General features: G+C 39.2%; 2 protein-coding genes across 2 annotated transcripts; both read left to right on the top strand.

Moving 5' to 3' along the window:
* The first annotated feature begins 1,222 nt into the window (after nucleotides 1-1,222).
* On the top strand, nucleotides 1,223-3,400 carry LOC146002995 (uncharacterized). The gene has a single exon (XM_083141153.1). It carries the CDS (start codon nucleotides 1,223-1,225, stop codon nucleotides 3,398-3,400), a length of 2,178 nt encoding a protein of 725 aa, XP_082997279.1.
* Nucleotides 3,401-3,445: 45 nt separating this feature from the next.
* On the top strand, nucleotides 3,446-4,918 carry LOC146002994 (uncharacterized). The gene has a single exon (XM_083141152.1). It carries the CDS (start codon nucleotides 3,446-3,448, stop codon nucleotides 4,916-4,918), a length of 1,473 nt encoding a protein of 490 aa, XP_082997278.1.
* Nucleotides 4,919-18,288: the final 13,370 nt, after the last annotated feature.

Raw genomic sequence — 18,288 nt, 5'->3', positions numbered from 1 at the left:
TCTACCTACAGCACCATTACCTTCCTGGAAATGCTACAAACAGCGGCCGAAACAAGATAAGTGTCTTCTTGTTGGATGACGGGCGCGAACATGGTCCTCCTTGGGCCGGATGTTGGCTGCAATCAGCATTCGTTGTGTTGTGTTGAACTTTTGTGCTAGCGTGCATTCGTGAACTGTGAACAAATACATTGACATACTGTTTGCTACGTGTAACCAGTTTCAGTGCACCTTTTGTAGTGCCAGGAAGTGTTTCGTGTGTGCTTTGTAGTTTGGACAACAACAATCCGTACGCGACTCAATAAACATGGAAGCCATATCGGCAGCAAAGACTGTGCTCAAGCGAGAAGTTACTCGCCTTGAGAATAAAGTGAACGCGGGTTTACTGCACAATGTGACAATCGCGTTATCGGTAAACAAAGCGAAACAATTAACGGACGATTGTAAACAGTTATTATTTGACCTGACTAGTGCGTGTGATGATGCAACTTTTGAGAGTTATGACGGTGAAATCGGTTGTATTCAAGACCGTTTGGATGCAACCATGTGCAGGCTTTGTTCGTTGCAGCAGCAACAGACTCAAGCTACGGTGACGTCATCGACAGAAGCACGAACAAGTGAAGTGCGTCTCCCGAAGCTCTCGCTGCCTGTGTTCACGGGACAATTACAAGAGTGGCTTTCTTTCCGTGATTTGTTTATCGCGTCGGTGGACAAAAACAAACTGTTATCCAGTGCGCAAAAGCTACAGTATTTGAAAGCTTCGTTAAAGGGGCAACCTGCATTGCTTATCCAGTCCATGTCGGTGACTGATGATAACTATGCAGAGGCGTGGAACATTCTAAATTCGCGTTATCAAAACAAACGGGAAATTGTTATGGACACAATAAAGCGTTTAGTCGCGCAACCCAAAGTGCAACGTGAATCCGCAGCAGCCTTACGTAGCCTGCTAGACACAACTACCGAGTGTGTTCGCGTGTTGAAAGTGATGGACATTCAAATAGAACATTGGGATCCTATCCTAGTATTTCATGTGACAGAAAAAAATGGACAGTGATACTAGACAACAATGGGAACTTTCATTAAAGACAACCGAGTTGCCTACGTTTCAGGAGTTGATTGACTTTCTTGATCAGCGTTCTCGTGCATTATCAGCTTCAAATCTCAGTGCTCAGAGATTGAAGCAGTCGACTCACAATAGCTCCCAGTTCAAGGGTGTGTATCATGCATGTCGGATGATACCTGTGAAAAATGTAAACTGCATCATGCGCTTCACAAGTGCAAAGACTTCAAAAGCCTTTCGGTGATGGACAGAATGAGATTTGTTAGAGAAAAGGGTTTGTGTTATAATTGCATTCAAAGTCATCATAGGGCATCGGTATGTGACTCAGGGGCGTGTCGCGTTTGCAGTAAAAAGCATCATACGTTGTTACACTATTATAAGCAGAGTGACTCTAGTGAAACAACAACTTCCCCACAAGAAGTTTCTTCTCATGTGGCTGGAGAAGGAGACAAGGGACTAAAGCCAGTGTTGCTATCCACTGCAGTTGTGTATGTGCAGGGAAGAGATGGTGTTTATCAACCAGTTCGTGCGCTCCTAGACTGTGCCTCAGAGACTTCCTTTGTCACTTCACGCTGTGTGCAAAGGTTAGGTTTACATCAGCATAAGGCAGACATCACTGTGAATGGGATTACAGCAACAGGTGTAGGCGTAGGCAGTGCAGTAGTGAATCTACAATTCCAACCCAGTAGCAGAAGGAATACATTCACTACAAGGGCAATTGTACTTCCTAAAATAACAGGAAACATTCCCAGGGAACCTTTACCAGACTTCAGGAAGTGGACACACATTCAAGGACTGAAGTTGGCAGATCCAAGGTTTTATGTGATGGAACCGGTGGACATTTTACTTGGAGCAGATTTGTTTCCTTTTCTTATGCAAAGTGGCAAACGTGTTGGGCCAAAGGGAACACCTACTGCACTACGTACTGTTCTTGGTTGGATTCTTTGTGGCAGTGTGGACTTTCCCAAGGTAAGGGCAGTAGCATCATTTCATGCATCTTGTAGTCTTGATAGTGCACTTCGCCAGTTCTGGGAGGTAGAGGAGGTCCCAAGGCAAATACATCTGACATTAGAGGAGATACAATGTGAAGAGGACTTTTCGGTGACTCATGTTCGAGAAAACAATAATTTCATTGTAAGCCTTCCATTCAAGGAAGACAGTCCTCCCTTTGGATACTCTCGTGAAACAGCGGTGGCGAGATTACAGCAAATGGAACGGAAGTTTGCAACGTCTCCTGTTTTTCATCAGATGTACTCAGAATTCATGCACGAATATTTAGACTTGGGACATATGGAGCCTGTTCCTGCAAGTGAAGTGAAAAAGAAACCATGTGATAGTTTCTATTTACCGCATCATGCTGTAATCAATCCAAATTCCACCAGTACACCTCTTCGTGTAGTTTTTTATGCCAGTTCAGTGACTTCAACAGGGATTAGTCTCAACGATAAGCTTCAAGTTGGGCCAAAATTGCAAGGTGATATCTTTCCATTGTTACTCAGGTTCAGGAAGCATCAAATTCCTTTGTGTGCAGACATTTCCAAAATGTATAGACAAATATTGATCCATCCATCAGATACAGACTTTCAGCGAATAGTGTGGCGCGACAATCCTAAAGAATTGATAAGGGACTATAGGCTACTCACGGTGACGTATGGGACATCCAGTGCACCTTATCTTGCAACAAAGTGTCTTCAGCAGTTAGCTATTGATGAAATGAATGCATTTCCATTAGCAGCCCCAGTGTTATTAAATGATTTTTATGTTGACGATTTGGTATCTGGTGCCAGCAATGTGGAAGAAGCTATCGAATTGCAGTCACAATTGATACAGTTACTAGCAAAGGGTGGTTTTGAGTTACGTAAATGGTCCTCTAGTGAGCCACAAGTGTTGACAGCAGTACCTGTAGAGTTGAGAGAAACTAATGTGTCTTTAGATATCCATGGCAGTGAACTTGTGAAAACGTTAGGTATAAGGTGGCATCCTGGTGCTGACCACTTCACTTTTCTTGTGACTTTACCACCAAAACGTCACACATTGACGAAAAGACTATTGTTATCTGACATTGCAAAATTGTTTGATCCTCTTGGTTTCTTATCCCCAACAGTCATACAAGCAAAAATACTCATTCAAGAATTGTGGAAAGAAAGGTTGGGCTGGGATGAGGCATTATCCGTGGAAACATGCGAACTGTGGCTACATTTTTGTAGTGAACTTCCTGTACTGCAACAATTACAAATCAAACGTGCTATTGTATCTGCAAATGCTATTGCTTGTCAATTAGTGGGTTTCTGTGATGCATCACAACAAGCATACTGTGCGGTAGTGTACCTTCGTTCAGTTTAAGTCGATGGTCATGTTGAAGTAAGGTTGGTAGGAGCAAAGACTAAGATGGCTCCAATCAAGCAAATGTCTCTACCAAGGCTAGAACTATCAGCGGCAGTTTTATTGACACGATTGCTCGTAGTAATCTCCAATGCACTATCCTACAAATTGGAAGATGCGTGTGTGTGGACTGATTCTACCATTGTGCTTGCTTGGTTATCCTCAACACCAAGCAGGTGGAAAACATTTGTAGCAAATCGAGTGGCAGAAGTGCAGGAGAGTCTTCGTCGTGAACAATGGTCTCACATCATGGGAAAATCAAATCCTGCAGATCTTGCTACAAGAGGTATCAGTGCTTCAGCCTTAGCTCAGTGTGAGTTATGGTGGGCGGGACCAGAGTTCTTACGAGCAACTTCATTGGCAACGTTTGATCATCATGAGACAAGCAACGAAATTTTGGAAGAAGTTACAAAAGAAGAGAAGAAGATTGCCATTACAGTTATGTACATTACAGTAGAAGAGGATCTGATCAGTAGATATTCAAGCTTTTCTAAAATGCAGAGAATAATGGCATGGATCCAACGATTTGTATTCAATGCTCGTCAGTCAGTGAATCAGAGAAGGCAAGGAGCATTGACAACTAAAGAGCTTGTGACAGCAACGACCTCTCTTGTAAAACAAGCTCAGAAAAGTGAATTCTCAGCAGAATTACATTGTTTACAAGCTAAACTTCCCCTGCCAACAAAAAGCAGGTTATTGTGTTTGGCTCCCTTTGTTGATGAGGCAGGTGTCATTCGTGTTGGAGGGAGGCTACACAAAGCAAGAATAACAGTGGACCATAAACATCCAATGTTGCTACCTGCGAAGCACAAATTGACTCACTCATTAATTAAAAATGAACATTTACTTAATCTTCATGCTGGTCCTCAGTTAGTGTTGTCCTCATTGCAACGAAAATTCTGGATACTGAGAGGGCGAGATACAGTGCGTAACATTGTGAAGAAATGTGTAACTTGTCATCGCTTTTGTACACAAGCTGGGGAACAATTAATGGGTAGCTTACCAGAATCTAGGATCAATCCTTCTCGTCCATTTATAAACTGTGGTGTGGATTATGCAGGGCCCATACTGTTGAAGGAAATGGTTGGACGCTCTCGTAAGCAGTATAAGGGTTATATTGCCTTATTTGTTTGTTTCGCAACGAAAGCAGTTCGTTTAGAAATAGTAAGCAGTGGTACTACAGAGACGTTTTTGGCTGCACTTCGGAGATTTGTATCTCGTCGTGGGAAACCCAATAATATTTACAGTGATTGTGGAACAACGTTTGTTGGCGCAAATAGAGAGTTAAAGGAATTCATGAGATTGGCAAAACAACCAAAGCACAATGAAACTATTTCAAGTGCTCTAAGCAGCTTAGGCATCCAGTGGCATTTTAATGTTCCTCGTAATCCTCATGCAGGAGGGTTGTGGGAGAGTGGTGTCAAATCAGTTAAATACCACCTCAAGAGAGTTGTGGGGGAATGCCCTACTTACATTTGAGGAATTGTATACAGTATTAACACAAATAGAAGCATGTTTGAATTCCAGACCGTTAACTGCTCTATCCAGTGATCCTAACGACATCCAGGCACTTACTCCAGGCCATTTCTTAATAGGAGATGCATTGATAGCTACTCCAGATAGGGACTTTGCTACAATAAAAATGAACAGACTGTCGAAGTGGCAGCTCGTGCAAAGGCTGACACAGCATTTCTGGAGCAGATGGTGTAGGGACTACCTTTCTCAGTTACAACAACGTCGTAAGTGGAGAAGGGAGCAACAGAATCTACAGGTCGATGACTTGGTTGTGGTCAGAGATGATCAACTTGCACCTCAACAGTGGAAACTTGGCAGAGTAATCAACGTTCATCCAGGTGAAGATGGATTGGTTAGAGCAGCAACAGTGAGAACCAGTGAAGGAACCTACAAGAGGCCAGCAGTGAAGCTGTCCCTTTTACCAGTGAGTGAAGTTGAAGACCAATGAGAAAGAACTTAACCTTTCAAATTTATGCATAAAAGGCAATCATTAATTTGTTCAATTTCTTTTTAATTTTGTGTTGTCATTTTCAGTAGCAAATTTTGGGAAAATTGTATTCAATTTACATTTGATCATCAAAAATGTGTTCTATATTGTGTATTAAGTAAAGTGTTGAAATTAATCATTTCAAGGTGGGCGGTATGTTCCGTACCTTATGCTTTTGGAGCCAAGATGGCCGCCATGTTATTCACTGAACACTAGTGACTACTGAAAGTGAGAGAGTGAAGAGTCTGTGAAGAGAGAAGCGACGTGATGTGAAACGTATTGCAGGTTGTCTGAAAATAATGTATATTTTGCTACGAATACATTAGTTCGATGTAATTGAGTGTGTCATTTATGTGTATTAGTCTACCTACAGCACCATTACCTTCCTGGAAATGCTACAAACAGCGGCCGAAACAAGATAAGTGTCTTCTTGTTGGATGACGGGCGCGAACAAAAAGTTACATATCAATAAATTATATGGAGTGGTTGGAGATACTTAATTTACAAACCTTGAGCTCAAGAAGGAAATATAAAATTAATTTAGTGATAGAAAATATTTTGTCAAATAGGATTGATAGTGAATACTTTATAAATACAATAGTATATAACGTTCCAAAATACAAAACAAGAAAAAAATCATTATTATCAGTAAATTTGAAAAATGGTGGTGAATTTATAAAAATATTAATTAATGATTTTGACTAGGCTATGACTTCAATTAAAATATTATCTTTAGGTATAAGATGAGATGTGCTGTAAAAACCATTATGAGTTAATCCTTTTATATTACTCTTTGTGACATAGTGCTGTATAAGATTTCTTTTTTTAACTATTCTCACTACTTTAAAATAAACAACTATTATTATTATCATCATCATATCAGTTCTGTTATCGTGGTACTTGACTTCCACTAATTTCATTATCTGTTTTAATAGCACAAACTATAAAATATGGACACATCTGATTAAAATATTAATCATTAATGCACTTAGATTTAACAAGAGAATACTCAACTAAAACTATACTTCTCCCTTCTTTCATGAAATAAGCAAGTAAGAGGACTTGGCATGTTTTATTTTGCTATTATTACAATATTAAGACATTTTAATAGTCGATGGTATTTTTCACTTCTGTCCATATAGCGCCTCGTTTTTGTGAGCTTCCCCTGGACTTGCGGCCTCTAGGCTATAGTCTAGGATAGCCTAGTGACAAATCCAATGCCGGTACTTGTGCAAATTCGGCGGAAATTAATCTAGGGTGCTCGGGGGAAAAAGTACTTAAGTCAAAAATGCAATTGTCAGCAGACAGTAATTTATGTTTATTCGTTTAATAGCAAACATTAGGGACAAAGCCTCCCCGATGGCGCAGTGGTAGCGTCGTCGCCTTGTAATCAGGGGGTCCTGGGTTCGATACCCGGTGGGGGCACATAGGGGTTCGGATCCAACTTTAAACTGTAGGTCCAGTCCCGATTAGCCTTACTGTCCATAAAGTGGACCAACTCAATCAATCAATTTTCGTCCATGTTCTTGCTGTATGTATTCGGTGTTTTAAGTTAATTAAGTCTTGGCATTTTATAAACTCTTCTTCAAGGATCCCTTGGCCGATGTTGTGCATGGTAAGTGCACAATAAAAGCTCATTTTCGTGATGTACGAGTATTATTAATACTAAAATTTCAAAAAATATTTCAAGGCTGTTGAATTCCCAAAACCCCTTCTTGGCACTCCCTTGCTCGGTCTAATAGATACTTGAATTTCTTGTAGCCCGCAGCTCGGGACTGGACCTACAGTTTAAATGGGATCCGAACTACTATGTGCTTCCAAAGGATATCGAATCCGACCAAGGGATATTCCAGTTACCCGCTTCAAAGTAAAAGGTATAATTCAAGGCTCTTCAGAATCTCTGCATGTATCAGGGGGAATCATCAAAGACATATTTAGAGGAGGTCCAGGGGGGTATGTACTCCCTCTCCCCACGAAAGACTTACCAAGTACTAAAATTAAATGATCAAAATATACTTGTTTAGCATTTTTTGTGTAATCGAGGGTTTATTTACAGGGTGTTGGAGAAATGGCACTCAAGTCACAAACTGCGATTTTGTGTTGCTTTCATTGAAGTCATACTACAGATAAAGGTATATAAGCAGATATGGAAAGGGGCAGGAAAACCGGTGCACTGACCTCCTCCTGAGAATCGCCACTCCCAAGAAGTTTTGAAATAATCTGTTGAGAGGCGCTGAAGGCACCACTCGCACTCTTGCTTCTACTTATTCTGCCAGAAAGAATAAGAGATGGCGCTGCTGTATTTCACCTCTTTATTTGTGGTCATACTGAATCAATTAAAGAAAATATAATTAGTATAATTTTATAATGATTTATAAAGATTCTAAACAGTGATGATCGAACGTGTATATCTTGTCTCTAATTGATTGATTGATTTGCTGATTTAAGTCCAGTTTATGCACAGTAAGGCTAATCGGGACTGGACCTACAGTTTAAAGTGGTATCCGAACCACTATACACACATAACTAAATGCATCATACCAATTGATGCATCAGAATGCATCGATTGATGCACTAAAGTGTGTTAAATGGCATCTGCGAAGAATCAGATTCACATTTGATGCATTTTAGTGCATTTCTGCATGTCGTAAAAGAAACATGAAAGTGCATCAATGCGCCTGATGCAAGCGAGGATTTCTTTCAGTCGAGATGCATTATAATGTATCATTTGATGAGTTTTGATGCACCTTGCTGCATCTTTTTCAATGATGCACTTCAACGTTTCGTCTGAGCTACAGATTTTATTCAGCTCAGATGAAACGTCTGAGTGGATCATCGAGAAAGATGCAGGAAGGTGCACCAAAATGCATGAAGGTGCATCAAAATGCATCAAATGATGCATTATATTGCATTTCGACTGAAAGGAATCCTCACTTGCATCACATGATGCACTTTGGTGTTTCCTTTACGACATACAAAAATGTACTAAAATGCATCAAATGTGAATCTGATTCTTCGCAGATGCCGTAGAACACACTTTTGTGCATCAATCGACCCGTTTGTGCATCAATCGGTATGATGCATTTAGTTTTCTGTGTGTATGCCTCCACCGGGTATCGAATCCGGGACCTCTTGATTGCAAGGCGACGACTCAATCACTGCTCTATCGGGGTTGTCATGGAGCGTAGCCATTGGTCAACAAATCATAACAGAGCCCATATAGGGTGAAATATAAGTCAATAATAACCAATATATTAGATTACGATCAGGTCCAGATATCTAGCCTAGTTCTAGACATATATAACCCTACTCCATATACAGGGTGTCGCAAAATGAATGTTACCATTTAAAAGTATGGTTACCTGAAATATTAAAACAAATATATATTTTTCGTTTCAGATTCGAAGAGAGTAAACCTAGGAGGTTATAATGGCAAAATTAACGAAGGAAGAAAGACTCTAATTAATTGAATTTTATTTAAATAACCAGAATTCTATTGTCCGAGCACAGAGAGAATATGAAGACATTTTAATGTCCGAAGTCTTCCTTCAAAAATGCAGATTATTCGCCTGGTTAGGAAATTCCGTGCTCATGGATCTGTCTGTGATTTGCCGTCTACCCGCAGACCTCGTTCAGTGCACACACAGCACAAACGAGAAAGGGTGCAAAGAAGTCTTCAGGAGCAGCCAGGAACATCCGTCCGGAGGCGAACTCAAGAGCTTGGAACATCCCGTTCTTCGTTAGAGCGCCTTCAAATCGATTTAAAGATGTACCCATACAAGATCCAAATTGTGCATTTGAAGCCTATAGATTGTACGCAGAGAATTGCCTATGCGCACCGTATCCTGGAGAAGGCTAGAGAACCCAACTTTCTCGACAATCTTATCATGGGAGAAAAGCCCGTAACCAGAGGAGGGGCCATGGCGCCACCCCCCTCGAGCCATGAGACTTTTAAATGAGAACCTATAAAAATGTACGAAAATAACATCGACGATATTTCAAACTCGTAAAAATTTCAATTTTGTCCTTGCATAAATTAATGTGTTTGTTGTGTAGAGAGGCAGTCTCCAGAAGTCTGCAGTCTGCGATATTGGGTACATTTAGTTTTATAATCATTGATGCAAGGCTACTAGCAGTGGCGGCAATTGAAGGGCATGGGGGGACAGTTCCCCTCCCACTATCTCCACTGTTGCTCCTACACTATGGCCTCTTAATGCTAAGCCTTGTCTACTCAGACCCGGTGGAGGAACAGTGGTTTGGATCCCACTTAAAACTGTAGGTCCAGTCCTTTCTGTGCATAAAAGTGGACCTAAAACAAAAAACTCACAACTTGACTACTAAGAGAAAGTAAATTGTCCTTGCACCCAAGTTTTGGCACCCAATCGCAGCTACTTTCTACCAGGTGAAAATGTATCTCTCTCATTTTTGGGGGCAGCGAGCTATAGGTTAAATCACATTTAGAATTATTTATTGTAATAATAATTTCAAAAAACGTATAATTTAAATTAAAAATATATTATTTTCTAATCAGAATTATCATGGCTGTTCAATGGTTCTCGTATAAGAAAATGAAGGAATTTTGAAAACATCTTTAATTTGCGAAACTCAGAACTATCGGAATACTTCTGACTAGTATCGGTGATTGGGTGCCAAAACTGGGGAAGAGGAGAAGGGCAAGGACAGTTATTTTCTCTTGGTAGACAAGCATTAAGAGGCCATAAAACGGGGGCAAAAGTGGCAAAAAAAAGTCGGGGGCAACTGCCCCCAGGTACCCCCAAATAGCCGCCACTGTATGTATGGATCTGGCCCCTCCCTTAAAAGAATCCTGGGTACGGGCCTGATGGGAGACGAAGCCCATTTCCAGCTTAACGGTGTTGTGAATCGACAAAACACTAGGGTTTTGGGAACCACTAATCCAAGGATCGTCCATGAACGCCAATTGCATCCACTCAAGGTGACTGTCTGGTGCGGTGTAACATCAACCACGGTAATTGGACCTTATTTCTTCGAGGGCGATGATGGTGCAACAGTCACGGTCAATGGCGAATGATATCGAGCAATGATCGAAAATTTAATGCGCCCAGAGGTAAAGGAAAAGCCAGAAATATGGTAGCAGCAGGATGCCCAGATCCTCTGATTTAACAACACCAGACCTTTTCCTATGAGGTCACCTCAAAGACCGGGTGTTTAGAAGTAAAACCAGGACACTCCCCCCATCTCAAAAACAACATCCAGGAGGATATTCAAGCTATTGGCCCAGACACATTAAGAAAAGTCATGGAACAAGTCATGGAAAGGGCACTTGTATGTCTGACGAATAATGGAACCCACCTACGTGATATCATATTCCACACCTAAATAATGAATCACCTGTTTGTATACTATGTTTCATTCAAATTTCTTCTCAACAGATTGATTAATAAAGATGTTATTTACATTAGAAATGGTAACATTCATTTTGGGACACCCTGTATATACAATGTCAATTACTCAGTTTGCACGACAGTCGTACGAAAGGGGAAATCGCCATAAATCAATGAAAACACAAAACAAGAAATGGAAAAAGGCGACAAAAATAAAATAAGAAGGAAAGTCAATAAACGTTGCCGAAACTTCCAAAATTCAAAACTGTCAAGATCACGGATCGGATCGAATTTCTTGCCTAGAGATGGGGTAGAGGTGTTATGTAAGGATTTAACTCTAATGTGTTTGTAATGAAAATTTTCTCAAACTTAGAACGCATTCATCTAATAGGAATATATCTCGGAAGATTCACCAACTCTCATTCAGGAAGTGAAATTTAATTTAGCCCTCACTGCTAATTAGTAATTAGTAATAAACGGCCAAACTTCTTGGAAGTTTTGTAGACATACGCTTGATTTTCAAATATCACTCAAAGTAGCTTCAATCAACTGAACATGGACAGTACAGGCTTCCAAGCAACGAGTTTCAACAATCGCAACCTGAACAATCCTTCCAACAATTATAATGTGGAGCAGGTAAACGTATTGTTAGATCGGGTGCATTCTAGTGCAAACTTACATTACGTCCTTATACTCGGAGATTGATGGATCTATACATGGTGGAGGTGGGGGGGGGGGGAGACGATCTTAAGTCACACAAACACACACATAAATGTATATATAATAAATAGTATACAACATGCATATTCACGTATTATTATGCTCATGGAAGTCCGGAAGGCCCCTCCCTCTTGGAAAATAAAGGTCCACACCTAATTTCATTTTAGTCACAGAAATTTATGTTAATTATCATAAGGGTGTTGAAGAAACATGAAAATTTCAAACTGCAGCAGTGTTTTCAGGCGTCACTAATATGAGGAAAATATGTCTCCTTTACCCCCACCCGAAAATTATTACCTTACTTAGCCCCTCCCTGGAAAAAATCCTGCGGGCGTCCATGATTATGTTATGAAATATAGGCCTGTGAGAAAATAAATATACATACGAAGGCATTCATTTGCTACTTTCACACGTGTCAGATATCTATAAAGTAGCAAATGTATTTCTTTACTACCTGCCTAGAAATGCGAATGCATCACGAGGGTTGGGGCGTAAGTCATGGCAACTATTTTCTTTTCGCGCGAATGCAGGACAGGAACAAAAATTCGAAATATACAAATGGAAGAAGACATTTTATGGAATTGAACAATGTATGAGCAAGGCAGGTGATGTGTACCAGGGGTTGCTAGGGAAGTGGAAAAAAAAACACATTAAAAAAAATTTCATTCTGCATGCGTGGATTGGTCACAAGGCTACATTGTCAGTACAAAAACAAAAGAGGCGCAAAGCGCTCTATGAACCCTCAAAGTATAGTTTCCCAGAGCATCCACAACCCGCGCTACCAACCCTCGTTATATAATTGATTGATTGATTGATTTAGTTTATTTTACTTTGCGTTTTGTGCCTCTTGGCTAATTTGCGAAGATGGGGATGAGTGATGAAATGATGAAAGTGATGAATGGACATTCACAAACAACCAAGCTCGACCGGGATTCGAACCCGGGACCCTTGGCTTCGCAGCGCGATGTGCTAACCACTCGGCCACAGGGTCGGGCTCCCTCGTTATATAAATATGATAGGATAATGAGTTTTAATTAGTTTTAATTGAATTTATTTCAATGAAATTTCATACTTAAATTCACATTTTACTTTCAATGTGTTTATATTATTGTGTTAGAGGTGTCTTTAAAGGAAATATTAGAGACTAGAGATTAGTGACTAGAGATTTTTAGCGCCTGGGCGAGAACAGATTTTGGTGTCTCCTGCATTAAATGCATCAATTGGGAAGATCAGGCAAAATAATTTCAAAGAAAACAAAGTTACACATTTAACTGTGTGAATTTATGCATTTAAGTGCATCACACGAAACTCAATATGATAAAACTATCCTTTTATGCATTTCTGTGTGTATTTTGACACTCCAAAAAGTGCTTCATTATCAGTTTTGTGCATGTTTAATATGTTATTGGAGTCAAAATATATGTGTCAATTGACACCTTTTGGGTTGTGTGCGTACAAATCAATTTGTGGTGAAAATTAAGATGCAGGCGAAATATTGCAGTAAGTTTAAAAATGTGGATTAATTGCTGTGAGAATTACCCTGTAGAACAGGGGCGGCGCCAGAAATTTTCGACCGGGTGGGCAGAAGCTGTATATTGATAGATTAGGGTGGGCAAAAAAAAAAAGAGGTAAAGTGTTCCCCTGTGCATAGCACCACGCCATGAAGGCGTATAGGGGGTGTGGGGGTAACGCCCCACACTTTCTTGATCCGGTCGTGAGTGGGTGTGATGTGATCAGCATCACGCCCCTGACCGCCTTTATCCCCCAGAGTTTCCCCCAGGTACCCATGTTATTCGACGCTGGGTGGGCGCCGGAGCCGCTTCTATCGTTAGAAAAGTTCCCGGATTTGAACCGGCCAGGGATCGAACCCGGGACCTTTAGCATGGTAGTCAGACGCGTTACCGACTGAGCCACCGCGGCCAGGTATAAATATTAGAGTAGTGGGGTTTGTGCTATTATAAGGGCGAGAAAGTATGAACCCCCCTCAAGCAGATTTGCCTACACTTAAAACTAGCTCAACATGCCCATATGAGCTTTTTGCTCAAGTGTGGAACTCTGTCTAATCCAAGATTTTTGTAAAAATGCCCTCGAGAAGTTCCTGTGAAAGTATGACCCCCCTCAGATTGATTTGCCTACACTTACAAAAGGCACTTCTGTGAGATTGTTGTCCATAATTCTGTCAAAAATATGCCCCTCTTGATATTTTTTGATATCTTAAGTATAGTGACTGCTATAGTGCCCTAGCATGTATAGATTTCAAAATATTAACAATTTTGTTAATATTGCATTTTTCAGAGAATTCTATTTATAAAAATTAGGCATTTACAGCTTAAGTATTGCATATATCAGGAAAATTATAGAGACATAAAATGTAGAGAATCATGCCTAGAATATGCCTACAAAATTTCAAGTCTCCAGTACTGATAGTTTTTGAAAAATCTCAAATTCAAAATATTATCGATTTTTTAACAAAACTTCTAAACAGCCTCTAGATTTCAAATATGCAACCCCCATGCACCTATCTTGAAAAATAGGCAAGTTATTCAAGATCTAGAGAACAACAAGAGATTTTTGAAAAATTATAGAGATCAAAAAGTTGCATCTTGCCATGCCCAGGCCAAAGCAACAAACCCCATGTCTCTAGGATTTATAGTTCCAGAGATAATCAAAATTCAAAAAATTATCGATTTTTTCACAAAACTTCTAAACTTCAAATATGCAACCCCTATGCTCCTATCTTGAAAAATAGGCAAGTTATTCAAGATCTAGAGAACAACAAGAGATTTTTGAAAAATTATAGAGATCAAAAAATTGCATCTTGCCATGCCCAGGCCAAAGCAACAAACCCCATGTCTCTAGGATTCATGGTTCCAGAGATAATCAAAATTCAAAAAATTATCGATTTTTTCAAAATTTGAGTATGTTGCTCTGGGGAACATGCAGAGTCACCCCCAGGAATATAACTGGCCTAGGATCAAAACTAGCGAAAATTGCAAAAATAAAATAATTGATTTTTTCAAAATTTCAGTATGTTGCTCTGGGGGCCATGCAGAGTCACCCCCATAAATATAATTATTCTAGGATCAAAATTAGTGACAGAATACAGAAACAAAAATTATAATAGGGCTTGGATATAGCTACCAGCCACTATATTTTTATTTTGAACACAGCACTTAAAACTAAGCCAAGATGCACCCCCACCCACACCCACCCCCACCCACCCACACCCACCCCCACCCACATCCATACATATTTACTTCCCGGTACACTTCTATTGCATCATGTTGTATAATATTATGCAATAAATTATTAGGCATGTGTTGTTTTCTGATTAATTGGTTATGACATAATGTGATGATGTGGTGTTTTCTGATTGGTTTAAATAAGCAAGATTTCTATTGGCTCTATAAATCTATATAAGCCAGAGCACAGTGAAGATTCTTCACCATTGCTGGATCGGCAGTGGAACCCACATCGCGGGGGATATAACCTGAACAGGCTCCACCAAAGTATAGGAGACTTGAAGCATATAATTTGGCGGAATAACCCAAGTAAGGTCATAGAAACAATATACACTGATACAATAAAAGCCAATTTTTGGCAGGGGGGCCAAAGTGGTTCCTAAATACAAAATAATTAATATCTCAAGAACTAATTGACATAGAGCTATGCAGTTTTTTTTTTTTTTGCACTGAACCCAACTGATATTTTTTATTAGTCATATAATTTTGATTTGAATCCCAAGAAATTTTATATAAATACCAAAGCCAAAAATATTAACACTCATACATACATACACACACTAAATATAGAAAGCACATTGCTGAACCCAACTGATATTTTTTATTAAGCATAGAATTTTGATTTGAACCCCAAGAAATTTTATATAATAAACAACAACAAAAATGCCGAATCAAAAATATTGTAATCAATGCAATAAGAATATATCCAGCCCCAATTGGGCTAAGCACCAAAAGATTTGTAATCCAGACAAATACAGAACTCCCACAAAAATATGCCCCAAATGCCATAGAAAATATAGCATGGAATATTTCACATATAAACATAAAGGTACTTGCTCTGCACAGTCATCAATATTGCCCCCACAACCATCTACATCTGGTCTGAAAAGGAAGCATGAAGCACCTGTTAATGCTAGAGCAGCAAAGCAGCCACGCTATGAACCCATCATTAGCAGTTTTAATAGCCAATTAAGGGATTACCGGTTTGTATCAGAGCCAAGATGTGATATTAAGAATTTTTTGAACAGTATAAATTCTGATGTGCAGGCAATTCTAAATGCACAAAATGGCTCTTATAAGCTGTCCCTCAAATTGTTTACACAATATAAGAAGCCAAATGGCACAAAATTTACACAGCCCCACATAACAGAAACTGTACCGGTATATTCAAATGCAAATTCAGACAAAATAATAAGCAGTTTGATAGATCAATTGAATATTAAACACTCTGAATTTGCTGGAAAAGAGTCTGGATGGAGCCTATGCGGATCTCCACACAAGTTATATGTTAATATTTCTGAATTCAGCCCATTACAAGGATCTACATATCTGCCATTACCTGCCAATATTAAAAACAAAAGAGCCGTGGTTAATATTGAAAATAATGATGAGAAATGCTTTTTGTGGTGTATTTTAGCTGCTTTGTTTCCAGTTTTAAGGAATCCTGAAAGAATAAGTTATTATAAACAGCATGAACATATTTTTAATGAAGCAATGAAGGGCTTAGAATATCCAATGTCTGTTCAGAATATTGATAAATTTGAAAAAAAGGCCAGGGATATTAATGGTAAACAATTATCTATTAATGTTTTTATTTGTTCTACTGGCCGTGGCAATTGCTTGATAGAACCTCTCAGAATCAGTACATTTGATGATGAATCTGCTATTCCGATTGATTTGCTCTTAATTGAAGGGGATGATACACACCATTATACTCTGATACATAATCTTGAAGCTTTAGTGAGAACACAACTAGACAAATCTAATAGAATATTTAAGTTGTGCAGAAGATGTTTAACTGTTTTTGATGGTAGAAAAATGGTGAATGGTGTTTGTAAAAAGAATGCAGAAATTGCTAAAAACAAGTTAATTGAGCATCTGAAATACTGTGGCAATTATAAACCTGTTCATATGGTGATGCCTAATCCAAGTGAAAATGCCAAATTCAAAAAATTTGAAGCCTTGTTGGAACACCCAGCATATATAGTCTGTGATTTTGAATCAAATCTCAAACCTCTTGCATTCTGTAGCCCAGACCCTGATGAATCTTCAATTACACCATACCAGCTACATGAACCTTCCAGTTTTTGTTATATAGTTATACGGGATGGTGTAGCTAGTGAACCACGCTTATACACAGGAGCAGATGCCATCAAAAAATTTGCAGATAAAATAGAAAATGAGTGCCGTGACATAGCATCTAATATCTTATTAAAATCAAAACCCATGTTGCCTTTAACAGAGGATCAGATTGAAAATTTCAACAATTCAGAAAAATGCCCGGTATGTGATTCTGAATTTTCAGATACAAATGTCAAGGTGAAACACCATTCTCATACAGATGGTAAATTCTTAATGGCCCTGTGTAATAGCTGTAATATTAAGATCCAGAGACCAAAATTTGTCCCCATATTTTGCCATGGTGCATCCAATTATGATTTTCATCATCTGATCAGGTGCGAGGGGTTTGACAAGCAGAATTTAAATATTTTAGCTGAAAATGATGAAAAATATATAGCTATTAGCAAAATAATTAAAGTTAATGGTGTTCCTATTCACTTAAGATTTCTTGATTCATACAGAATTCTGTCTGCTAGCCTGGCTACACTGGCCACTCAATTATCTGATGATCAATTCAAAATCACATGTGCTTTGTTTCCAAATCAGGACCTGAAATTAATTAGGCGGAAGGGTGTATATCCATATGATTATGCTACAGGTTTTTCTAAATTTGATGAGTGTGCTCTGCCACCACAACAAGAGTTTTACAGCTAAATCAGAGGATCTGGAATCACTGATGATGATTATCACCATGCCCAATTGATGTGGAACAATTTAAAATGCCAGACACTTGGTGATTATCACATGGCTTATTTAAAACTTGATGTCACTCTCTTAGCTGATATACTTCAGGCATTCAGAAAATCTTCTATGCAAAATTATAAACTGGATCCAATGTATTTTTACAGTGCTCCGGGCCTAGCATGGTCTGCAATGTTTTTAAACACTAAAATGCAATTGGATCTGATCCAAGATCAAGATATGTATCTGTTTATGGAGCAATGTATAAGAGGGGGCATGGTGCAATGTTCTCAGAGATATGCCAGAGCAAATAACAAATATATTCCTGATTATGATCCAGCACTGCCATCAAATTATATACTGTATGTGGATGCAAACAGCCTGTATGGTTATGCCATGATGGATAAACTGCCATATGCAGGGCTTGAATGGGTTGAAGATTTTAATATTGAGAATCTTAAGGATTTTGATGACAGTAACTATGGCCTCTTCTTAGAGGTTGATCTGACAATTCCTGATGATTTACACAACATATTTTCTGATCTGCCCCCAATTCCTGAGGTTAAGTGTTCACCTGGCTCTAAACAGAAGAAATTGATGATGACTCTGGAGCCAAAACAGGGCTATGTCATATATTACAAAAACCTCCAGTTCCTGATGCATCATGGTGTTCAAGTGAGCAAAGTTGGCAAAGTTTTGAGGTTCAGGCACTCAAGATGG

This window comes from Lepisma saccharinum, chromosome 19 (genome assembly GCF_977018435.1).
Source record: "Lepisma saccharinum chromosome 19, izLepSacc3.1, whole genome shotgun sequence".
Classification (NCBI taxonomy): Eukaryota; Metazoa; Arthropoda; class Insecta; order Zygentoma; family Lepismatidae; genus Lepisma; species Lepisma saccharinum.
Note: the sequence above shows the minus strand (reverse complement) of the source record. Positions and strands in the feature narration are given on the sequence as shown.